Below are 12,355 nucleotides of genomic sequence, written 5' to 3' on the forward strand. Positions count from 1 at the left end.
ACTAAAATCAACTGTTTGGAACATCATTAAGAAGAAAGAGAGCACTGGTGAACTTACTAATCGCAAAGGGACTGGCAGGCCAAGGAAGCCCTCCACAGCTGATGACAGAAGAATTCTCTCTATAATAAAGAAAAATCCCCAAACACCTGGCTGGCAGATCAGAAACACTCTTCAGTAGTCAGGTGTGCATTTGTCAATGACCACTGTCCGCAGAAGACTTCATGAACAGAAATATAGAGGCTGCAAGATGCTAACCACTGGTTAGCCGCAAAAATAGTTTGGCCAGGTTACAGTTTGCCAAGAAGCACTTAAAAGAGCAACCACAATTCTGGAAAAAGGTCTTGTGAAGAGATGAGACAAAGATTAACATATTAGAGTGATAGCATGAGCAAAGTATGGAGGAGAGAAGGAACTGCCCAAAATCCAAAGCATACCACCTTATTTGTGAAACGCGGTGGTGGGGGTGTTATAGCTGGAGCATGTATGGCTGCTGAAGGTATTGGCTCACTTATCTTCATTGATGATACAACTACTGATGGTAGTAGCATAATGAATTCTGAAGTGTATAGACACATCCTATCTGCTCAAGTTCAAACAAATGCCTCAAAACTCATTGGACGGCGGTTCATTCTATAGCAAGACAATGATCCCAAACATACTGCTGAAGCAACAAAGGAGGTTTTCAAAGCTAAAAATAAATGGTAAATTCTTGAGTGGCCAAGTAAATCACGTGATCAGAACCCAATTGAGCATGCCTTTTATATGCTGAAGAAAAAACTGAAGGGGACGCGCCCCTAAAAAAAGAATAAGCTAAAGATGGCTGCAATAGAGGCCTGGCAGAGCATCATCAGAGAAGACACCCAGCAACTGGTGATGTCCATGAATTGCAGACTTCAAGCAGTCATTGCATGCAAAGGATATGCAACAAAATACTAAACATGACTACTTTCATTTACATGACATTGCTGTCTCCCAAACGTTATGGTGCCCTGAAATGGGGGGACTTTGTATAAACACTGTTGTAATTTCTACATGGTGAAACCAAAATGTGCACATTTTAACCAAAAATTAAAATCTGACAATGTGCACTTTAACCACATGTGATTTTTTTTCAATTACACATCTCAAATTGTGGAGCACAGAGGCAAATAAATAAATGATGGGTCTTTGTCCCAAACATTACGCAGGGCACTGTATATGAGCAATCAAGGTAGTACATAAAATAATATTTTGCTCTCGCACTAAATTTGCCCTTCAAGAATGTATGGTTTGTTCTTTTTCCCAAAAACTGCTCAATCTTCCCCATTTGAGTTTTACATTGGTAGGAGTTGTTTTAACATTGCTATAACTTGGTCATGCGGTCTTAGCTCTTGTGGAGTAAAGAGAAAAGACACCCTCTGAGGTAAATGTATAAACCTGTAGCTGTACTTTGGTGGTGTCTGAGAATTTCCAAATGCCCCACTGCTGAGTGGCCCCAACATGCAATTTTGACAGGCCAATATATAGCTGTTGCCTAAATCCTGACAGTAATGAGTCTAACTTTGACATATTTACCTCAGAGCATGGCGCTTAAAACAAGAAGAGACTAGGACCAAAGCACAAAGGAATTTACACTACAACATGCTCTCAGGCATTTTGTTAGGTGAATAAAGAGTCTTTATTAAATCCATTGACAACTGAAGGTATGTGATTTACACCTGGCACTGGCTTTGGTTGCATAGCTATAAGCAATAATTATGCAAATTATCTTGCAGAGAATGCAATTATTGTCATGTCATTTGACAAGGCCCCAGCTCATAGTAATTTGAGGATGCAAGCAGAATGGTGACACGTTTTGATGAAAATTTACCTTATTTTTTGCCTCAGTGCTTTACAATATAGGCTGTATTCCTTCATCTGTTTTATGCTTAAATCTTCATACTGTGTTTTGTGAACTTCGTTCCACACTGTCTTTTTTAATTTATTCTGAACAATGATTATTTGCTTTCAGCTTGGTTTAATTTCCTGGAACATCTCGCCATGTGAGCACTTTTTCACAAAATGTAAAATATATAACAGTACAACAAAGCTGAGCCAGATTGTAAATTTGATAAAAATGAAGACTTTTATATTTAAGTTGGTCATCTGGCATAGATTGAGCTGAGTATAAAATATCTCATACAATTTTTCCACAGGCTGATTTTAAAATGGCATTGTTTTTGCACCTTTATTTACACGTTTAAGAAGAAAAAGGAAAGCTAGTATGCCATTTTGATCTGCAGCTTGTCTGCAAACCATACAAAGCTAACTTTCAGATATTATTGAACGACAGACAGAAAAATGGCTCCATTTCAGCATATCACTTAGACTTGCTTCATACTCTGGGAAAATGAACAAAACTAAGTTGTGCACTTCCTGCCCTCATTTAAAAAAAGGTTATTAACAAAATAAATATGTTTCAGAGAAGTTAAATGTCAGAACATGGAGAGTTACATTACAAAACTAGAATAATTTATTACACTTTGTTTAACTAGTTACAGTTGTAAAGACTGAAATTACTTGAAAATAGTGGTTTATTTATGACTAAAATGACCATGAATATTAGTCATGTGCAGGTTAGTGTGACCACAGATGTTCCAGACCCTCTAATGATGTCTGAATGTAATATTAGTCAGGTCAGTTTGACCTTAATGGTGTCTCAAAATGATCTTCTAGCTGACTTGAATCTCTGAAATCTGGTATCCATCATTTTGTTTTTATTGAAACTCTCTTTCTACTTCCTGCCTCAGTATTGGGATTGAGCCATTAACTTCTCCTTGCCTGCCACCTGCTCAAAAGTTAGTCATTAGAAAGTACACTTCCTTCATATTAGGATAGTGGTGCTGAACTCAAAAACAGGGGAACACTAACCCTTGGAAGATTGCAAAATACCAATTCTATTATTCATTATATCGTACTGAGTTTTCTCAATTTTCAGGTGAAAGCGATAAATCGTCTCCTGACCACCACTTATTTAAAGAAAATAAAACTATGGGGTGTAAAGTAACCTTAGATGCCAGAAGAAAATGGATGATTGGACATTGGCAGCTTATTTTTCCAATAAACAGCAAAATGCAGTAAAAAGAGCCATTGATTTGCTATTGCACATTTTACATCACTGCCTAAGGCAGGTTTATGTCATGTTCCTTCATTAATGTTAGTAATGGAATAAGGTAAATAATTTACTGAATTCAGCAAAGTACTCACAGATTTTATTTCAATTCTGATAAGAGACATTGGCAGAATAATGGGGAGTTCATGGGATTCCAGAGTCCTGCGCAACACTCTTTATTTAAAGGCCCTATACTGTGCTCCAGATAAAATGCATGAATGAAAGTCAATGCAGATGAAAAATAAATACCAATGGAGTGCCATGTAAAGGCGATTGTTCGTGTAGTTTTGAGTTGATTGGTGCAGTCAGCTTGGCTGCTCATTTTGCACCCTTATCCATCTCCTTGCTGGTTTTACTTACCATTGACTGACCTGAAAGTCATTTCAGTGCATTTCAGAATCATAGGTATGTCAAGGGAATCAACCGAAATTGCCCTTTGCTGCATTTTCATATCCTTTAAGCAGCTAGTTTATAAGCTACATTGAGAGAGGCTTCTGGGTATAGTGTCATGGTAAAATTGTATGTTAATTGAAGTGAAACCTTCCAAATGAAAAGTAAATTAAAAAGATTTGCCAGTCTATGTAAGTAACCTCCCATTCCTGCAACCATTCTAAATAATCTCCTCTGTACTTCATTATTGCATTCATATCTTTTCTAAAGTGTTTCCCAGAAATGGACACACTACTCTTTATAGGACCAAACCACTATTTTGTATACCTCCAGCTGTTTTTATTTGTAATTTATGCTTCTATTAATAAATCCAAGAACTCCATATGCTTTATAAATTGCTCCATTGACTTATTCTGTCACCTTTAATGTCTTGTGCCCAACCACCCCAAGGTCCCTGTTAATTACACCCCTTTATCATTTATAATAAAATCTCATGCTCTTAATGCTTGCGCCCTTAGCATGCAAAGAGCTTCATGATAAATTTATGTAAACTTTTAAATAAGATGTATCTTCGGTAGACATTTAGTACATTTTATAAATTGATTAGTGAGTTGTATATGTAGTTTACGTTTACATGCAATGAATGAATGAATAAGCTTATTGGCCAAGTATGTACACATACAAGGAATTTGCCTTGGCGCTCGCAAGTAACAACACGACATACAGTAAATAATGTATAGTGAAAAAGAGGAACTTTCCAGGGTTTCAAAATTTAAAATTCTAGATTCCTTGTGATGCCAAATGGTTGTGAATTGCCTACATTAGATTATCAGCTCACATCATGAATGTCAAATTGTTCCAGGAAAATAGTTCAGACTCCCTGTGTTTTGGGGAGTCGGGGGGGATGGTATGGTGTGTCAAGTTTTGAATTACATTTGGCGAAGATAAGCAAAAATGACATGATGCTGGCAGGAGTTTTAATATTTGGCTGTGGCTCCATAAGCTTAATTAGTGGCAGATCCAGTGCCAGCCAGCTGCCTCATTTATTTCTTGTCCCTCCCCCTCCAGTAACTCTCAACTTCACCTCGTCACATCATTGAACAAACACAATGGCATTAGTTTAGTTTACCCTCAGATTTTTTTCTCCGAAGACTGATGGCCTTGGTCAGCAGCAGGCATGTTTAATTGTAGAAAGTGGAATAAAGAATGCTCTACTCTATATCTCATATCCTTAGGAAAACAAACTATTGTTTTGAAAATGAAATACTTTCCCAGAGATACTTATCCTCCATATGATTTGGCACCAGAGTTACTGTAAAGTGTTCATTTTTTAATGTGTGTAAAGCCTTTCTTTTACAGTTTAAACAATCACTTTTTGTGGTGCCCTTTTGAACTCAATGTAAAATGTCTTCATGGACACTAAATACTGTGCACTAGTTTGAAAGTTTAATGAAATTATTTGAACTGTGAATATTAGAAGCAAGAATAGGCCATTCAATTGCTCTTGTCTGCTGCACAATCCATTAAGATTACGGCTTGAGTCATTGAGCTGAGCAGCCCTGAAATAGGCCCTTCGGCCCAACTCATCCATGCCAACCGAGTTACCTAACCAAGCTAATCCCACTTATCCACGCCTCCAATGTCTTTTAAATGTCAGAACTGTACTCACCTCTACCATTTTCTCTGGCAGCATATGCCAAATCCCTGTTAAATCTTTTGCCCTTCAATTTAAACATGATGTCTAAATTTAGACCCCCTCCCTCCACATACCCAAGGAAATTACTGTGGCTATTCATCTTATCGATGCATCGCATGATTTTAGAAAACTCTAAGGTCTAACCCCTCACTCTCCTGATCTATTACATCAGCACCACTAACCCTGTATCTCTTGATTTCCTAAATATCCCAAAATCTGTCCCTTTCTGTCTTGAATGTTTGCTGCAATTAGGCCTCCTGAGTTCCCTTGGGTAGAGAATTCCAAAGATTTGCCACACTGTGGGTGATTTTTTTTCTTTTTATCTCTCCACAGAACAATGAACCTTTGAAACTGTGACCCTTGTAATAGTTTTGTATGTTTCAGCAAATTCACTTTTCAATAAGATCACTTTTGATTGTACTGTACTATATGTAGTACAGAGCTAGTCTGCGTAAACTCTTAGGAGAAACCCTGCGCACTCCTTCTGTGCACGTTATTCCAGATGTGACTCTTTACCATTGAAGTAGGATGTCTTTACTCTTGTACTTAAACCTTCTTGTAACAAAGGGCAACATACCAAGTGCCTTCCTAATGCTCGTATTTACATGCACATTAATTTTCAGTGATTTCTGTATAAGGATACTCGGTCTCTCTGAATACATAGAGACTGGTTAGGTTGGGACTTATGAAAGTATACAAAATCAGAAGGAACATGGATAATGGCAACACTCACAGTCATTTTCCAATGGTAGAGGATTCTAAAACTACAGGGACAAGGCATAAGAGGAGAGAGGAGAAATTTGAGAGGGACCTCAGGCCCAAAGTTTTCACTTGGAAGGTGGTCCATATCTGGAGGGAGTTGCCAGAGGAAGCTATAAGAGCAGATACAATTACGACTTTCAAAACTCATTAAGATAGATGTAGGTAGGAAAGATTTAGAGGGCTATGGGCCAAGTGTAGGCAAATGGACCACTCTGAATCTCCTAATTGGCCAGCATGGGTAAGCTGGGGTGAAGGGCCTGGTTCCACGCTGCAAAGCTCAGTGACACCATTTAAAGAATATTCTGCCTTTGTTTTCTACTACCAAAGTGGTTGACCTCATATTTTATCACATTATATTGCATCTGTCATGCGCTTGCCCCTTTTAACTTTCTATATCCCTTTGAATCTATTTATCCTCATCAGAATCCATGCTGACACCTTGTGTTGTATCATTAGCAAGCTTAGATATATAATATTTGGCCTCCTTATCTAAATCACTGATATGTGTACAGCTGGGGGGCCCCCAGTACCTACACAGCACCTCAGTCTTATGTGTTCTTTTTTTTGTATCATAATACTTTGCGTTGTTATGATTGTTCTCCTACATCCACTGGTTCCCATTTATTTATTCTGTATGTACAACAGAAACCCGTAAAGGTTTGTCAAACTTGACAAAAAACATCCTCAATCTGTCATTAATAATTTTTAACCATACACAAAATGTGAGTATTGCTGGCAAAGTCAATGTTTACTGCATACCCAACTGCCTTTGAGAAGAGAATGGATCTTCAAAATTCTCTTTCCAAGACACATGAGGCTGAGTTGCTGAATATATTCAGGACAGAAATTGGTAGGATTTATTCAAAGGTGATTAGCCCATTCCTGCTTATGGTTGTTATATCTAGAGCTAACTGGTCCCCATTTGAACATTGGGGGAATAAGTGCCGCTTGATAGTGCTGCTAATCGCGAATCTGATTGGGCAAAAAAAAAAAATCTGATCTAACCATATCCAGTCCGATTTCAACTCAATGCCTTTTTTTTTAATATGGCCACATATGGCCAGGTTCTTTCAGGTTTGGGTCAGGTAGCAAGGTTCCAGCGAAAGGATTGTCCATTGTGTGGTTGGTGACGAACAGATGGAATGACTATTAGTCACACTGCTGAAAGGTGTTAATTGCAACAGGCCACAGACTCAGTTTTACATATTTCTTTGAGGGCTCAACTGCTTAGTGAATGATGACACTACCAATTTATTTTAAGCAATGACCACAGTAATTTCTCTGTCCTCGCAGCCTTCAGTGACAGTTCAAAGTGACCCTCAATAAACGAAGAAGGGCTGTAATTTTGTGCCATGAGACTTGATAGAATCCAGATACAATATATTGACGAATTGCAGGCTCTGTGGGACTTGACCCTTGATGGTGATGAAGGTGTCAGAGTTATTGGCTGGGCGTCTGTAATTATCCTGGATTATTGCTTTGCTAGTCTGTGGGATAGCTCCCCCTCTCTTCCTGTATCCAGATGTTACTGAGAAGGGCTTTTCTTGGTTGGCTTGGCTGATTATCATATTCAAATCTAGTGCCAAAGATGATACCAGGTGGTATGCTTAAATCTACTCTTAAAGATTTTGCATTGTATTTGTACAGCTCGGTTGCTTTTATCTTACAGTCCAACGGTATGGACATTGAAATTTCCAATTGTAGGTAACTAACCTACAAACTCCCCCACCCTTTATCTCCCCCCCCCCTTTCTATTCCCTGTACCTCACCTGGATGCATAATCAGTTCTCTCCATTCCCTTCCACCAGTATTCCTTCCGCTGGCTTCACATTTCATGTCCCTTATATCACATCCTTTTGTCTTTAAACTCTGGCTTTTGTCCAGCTATCTGCCGTTCAAACCCCCTCACCTGTACCCCACATCATTTGCCTGGCTTTGTCCTGCCCCCACCTCTCTTCTAGCTTTCTCTCCCATACTATAATGAGTCTGAAGACAGTCTGAGTCCTCCAAAAGTGCTGCCTGACCCAATGAGTTATTCTAGCACTTTGTGTCTTGCTTTGTAAACTAGCATCTGCAGTCCCTTTCTTTAAAATATGACAGCATTGCTTATATCTTGTTAATTATTAATATATTTAATGCAGTATTTAAATATTGAAAGGAAATAAAAATCAATACCTGCCAAATCTCTCCAGAATCTTTTATATTTGGAAATTCATGTTTGAGTTCAGAGTAGTAGCATACAGATATTATGGTGTATTCATAACTACCCAATCCCATTGCTCTGCTTATTTTTTTTAAATGTGAAGAAAGAGTGCAGTATTCTTATTTCCATATAATTTTCAAATAGTTTCTCTGCAGGAGAATTGTGATTTGATGCAGCACGTTTGAAGGGTTTTAAACAAATTTAATTATTTAATAAGAAGTTTGACTTGAAAATAGTGGTAAACATACTTTCCTCAGAAAACTGAGAAAATTAAAAGTTTTAAACATTAACATAATGGCAACAGGAAGACATTTAGAATGTTTAGAGTAAAACTCCTTGACTTAAAGTTCAACATCTAAGATTTGAATGTGAGAATGAGAACATTTGATTGATTGTGCCATACTTTAAATGAACTAATTGTGGCCTTGGAATAGGGCAAGGTTGCCCCATGAATTAATTCCCAGTAGATGCAAGCATCCAGCCAAATATGTTTGACTATATCAAAGGTCTTATTGTTAACCAGAGGCACCATGTCTTTGCATTGCACTCAAAATATTTGCTTGTGAAGGAATCTTTTGGCAAATTCAAAATACTCCTTTAGAAATGCTGGCAAGATAATAATATAATATACAGTGCCCTCTATAATGTTTGGGACAAAGACCGATCATGTATTTATTTGCCTCTGTACTCCACAATTTGAGTGTTGCAATAGAAAAAAAATCACATGTGGTTAAAGTGCACATTGTCAGATTTTACTAAAGGGTATTTTTATACTTTTTGGTTTCACCATGTAGAAATTACAGTTGTGTTTATACATAGCCCTCCCCCCCCCCCCCCTTTCTTCACGGCACCATAATGTTTGGGACACTTCCCAGGTCTTTGTAATTGCTCAGGTGTGTTTAATTGCCTCCTTCATGCAGGTATAGGAGAGCTCTCAACACCTAGTCTTTCCTCCAGTCTTTTCATCACCTTTGGAAACTTTTATTAGTGTTTATCAACATGTGGACCAAAGTTGTGCCAATGAAAGTCAAAGAAGCCATTATGAGACTGAGAAACAAGAATAAAACTGGTAGAGACATCAGCCAAACCTCAGGCTTACCAAAATCAACTGTTTGGAACATCATTAAGAAGAAAGAGCACTGGTGAGCTTACTAATCGCAAAGGGACTGGCAGGCCTATGAAGACCTCCACAGCTGATGACAGAAGAATTCTCTCTTTAATAAAGAAAAAAACCCAAACACCTGTCTGACAGATCAGAAACACTCTTGTTTGGATTTGTCAATGACCACTGTCCGCAGAAGTCTTCATGAACAGAAATATAGAGGCTACACTGCAAGATACAAACTACTGGTTAGCCGCAAAAATAGGATGGCCAGGTTACAGTTTGCCAAGAAGTACTTAAAAGAGCAACCACAGTTCTGGAAAAAGGCCTTGTGGACAGATGAGACGAAGATTAACTTACAATCAGCGTGAGTGCAAGAGCAAAGTATGGAGGAGAGAAGGAACTGCCCAAGATCAAAGCATACCACCTCATCAGTGAAACACGGTGGTGGGGGTGTTATAGGCTGGGCATGTATGACTGCAGAAGGTACTGGCTCACTTATCTTCATTGATGATACAACTGCTGATGGTAGTAGCATAATGAATTCTGAAGTGTATGGACACATCCTATCTGCTCAAGTGTAAACAAATGCCTCAAAACTCATTGGCCAGCTGTTCATTCTACAGCAAAACAATGATCCCAAACATACCGCTAAAGCAACAAAGCAGTTTTTCAAAGCTAAAAAATGGTCAAATCTTGAGTGGCCAAGTCAATCACCCGATCTGAACCCAATTGAGCAAACTGAAGGGGACGAGCCCCCAAAACAAGCTTAAGCTAAAGATGGCTGCAATACAGGCCTGGCAGAGCATCACCAGAGAAGACATCCAACAGCTGGCGTTGTCCATGAATTGCAGACTTCAAGTAGCCATTGCATGCAAAGGATATGCAACAAAATACTAAACATGATTACTTTCATTTATATGACATTGCTGTATCCCAAACATTATGGTGCCCTGAAATGGGGGGATTATGTATAAACATCGCTGTATTTTCTACATGGTGAAACCAAAATGTGTAAAAAATACCCTTTAATAAAATCTGACAATGTACTTTAACCACATGTGATTTTATCTATTACATATCTTAAATTGTGGAGTACAGAGGCAAATAATTATATGATCGGTCTTTGTCCCAAACATTATGGAGTGCACTGTATATGGTCTTGTTGGTCCTCGTATGAATTTTTAAGCATACGCTCTGAAAAGCGTTCTCTTAGTACCTCCCATGTTTTCTTTTGGGGGGTCTGTAGCTGTTCTGTGGTCTCCTTCCAAAGTTTAAAGACATTTCAGAGGTTTTTAAACTGGATACCTTATACAAGCCTCATAGCTATTAAAGCAGGATGTTACTTCATACATAATGGAAAAACAACAGAGAACAGCCTTATGAAAACCCATGCACTTCAGAACCACCTATATTTAAAATTCTATTTCCATGAGCCAGAATATAATTTTAAACTGTGCTCCAAATAATAGCTGAAGCAGCATTTCATAACAGCCTTTTATACTCCTTTATATGAAGAAGTTTGATGTAATTTTAAGTTGCTTTTTTAAGCATTTTGAATTAGTTAATATTTCTCATTTTTAATAAATTTGTAAGACAAGATTCAAGATTCAAGAGAGTTTATTGTCATGTGTCCCAGATAGGTCAATGAAATTCTTGCTTTGCTTATACCTCCCTGTTAAATTTTCTTACTTGCTTTTTTGCTTTTGCAAAGGGAATCAAAGGGAAACTTCTGAACTAACTTAATTTAATCAAGTGTGCAATAGTTTCCTGTTAACTGTGTTTATGGAATAAAAAATCTAATGAAAGTTAAATGTGCAAAATTATGTATGGATTCACTCAGTCTTTCATGTATCAATACAACGTATGCTTGTTTTCTCGAATTTGTTTCAGAGCGGTCACCCCACAGGCCCATTCTTCAAGCAGGATTGCCTGCAAATAAAACAGCATTGGTGGGAAGTGATGTGGAGTTTGTATGTAAAGTATTCAGTGATGCCCAACCCCATATACAGTGGCTGAAGCATATTGAAAAGAATGGCAGTAAATATAGTCCGGATGGAACTCCTTACTTCAATATTTTAAAGGTTTGAAAATTCAAAGGCTTTCAGGATGTGATGTTTATGAGGAGTGACATTTGTTATCAATAAGGACAAGAAATATCCATATTTTAATTATCTGTAGACATCCATTTTGTCTACATCCATTTTGTTTTACATTATTCTTAATTCTAGTTTAATCCCAATAATTTCTCGTGAAATTGAATTATTTTTCTTCCCGTTCCATTGCTATGAAAGCTAAAAATACATCTACATTTCAAATAACTTTAAAACATTGTGCAAAACAGATGGCTCTTGGATCTAATTGGTCTGTCAAGTAAGATAGTCCATCTGAATCATTCCACTTCCTACTCCACTCTTTGTTCATAAGAAAGCAGCACAATGGTCCCCGAAGGTTTAATTCTGATCAGAGATCCTATGAAGAACAAAAGTGAAGATGGCAAGCTCCACCCATAGTCTTTGACAGCTGGGTGAGCCACACCATCAGGTTTAATCTGGTGTCAAAACTGTTAACAGCCAATGAATGTCTCTGACATTCACAAGCAAATTAAATATTATTTTTTATCTTCAAATATATGATAAACATTTAACATAATTGACAACATTTAAAAACTGATACATTATGTAATTTTTAAGTTGCTTCATTTAATTACCTAAAACTTGACTATCTCTCTCAGAGCCATTTATCTCCAATGCAATAAAGGGAGACGCTGATCTTGTTCAGGTTTAGTCAATAGACTCCCAACCTAACCACTGGAACACTGAAGGAATTGGATCTCCGCCTGATGGACTCCAAGTGTTATCAGTGGCAGAACAAAGTTGGAAAGATAGTGAACAAATTTCAGAAAGATTGACCCTTGCTGAAAGAAAGATACTCCACTGGTTTAAAATGTGCCAACTAAACTGGTATGACCTATTCCTGCAGAATCGTTCATTTAATGATTTTTTACAGTCCTTTCTTCTCCTTCACGCCACAAGATTGTGGGCCGTTTTCGTAAATAAAATAATTTTCTTT

General features: G+C 37.7%; 1 protein-coding gene across 10 annotated transcripts in view; it reads left to right on the top strand.

The window, feature by feature from the left end:
* The window catches only part of fgfr2 (fibroblast growth factor receptor 2), a 168,461-nt gene that overhangs the window by 122,820 nt on the left and 33,286 nt on the right, over positions 1-12,355 (top strand). For all 10 annotated transcript variants that reach the window (XM_033033810.1, XM_033033811.1, XM_033033809.1 and 7 more), the window contains one exon: positions 11,177-11,367. In XM_033033810.1, the coding sequence (XP_032889701.1) occupies positions 11,177-11,367 (191 nt within the window). The remainder of the gene's footprint in view (positions 1-11,176; positions 11,368-12,355) is intronic.

The sequence above is a fragment of the Amblyraja radiata genome, chromosome 15 (genome assembly GCF_010909765.2).
Source record: "Amblyraja radiata isolate CabotCenter1 chromosome 15, sAmbRad1.1.pri, whole genome shotgun sequence".
Classification (NCBI taxonomy): Eukaryota; Metazoa; Chordata; class Chondrichthyes; order Rajiformes; family Rajidae; genus Amblyraja; species Amblyraja radiata.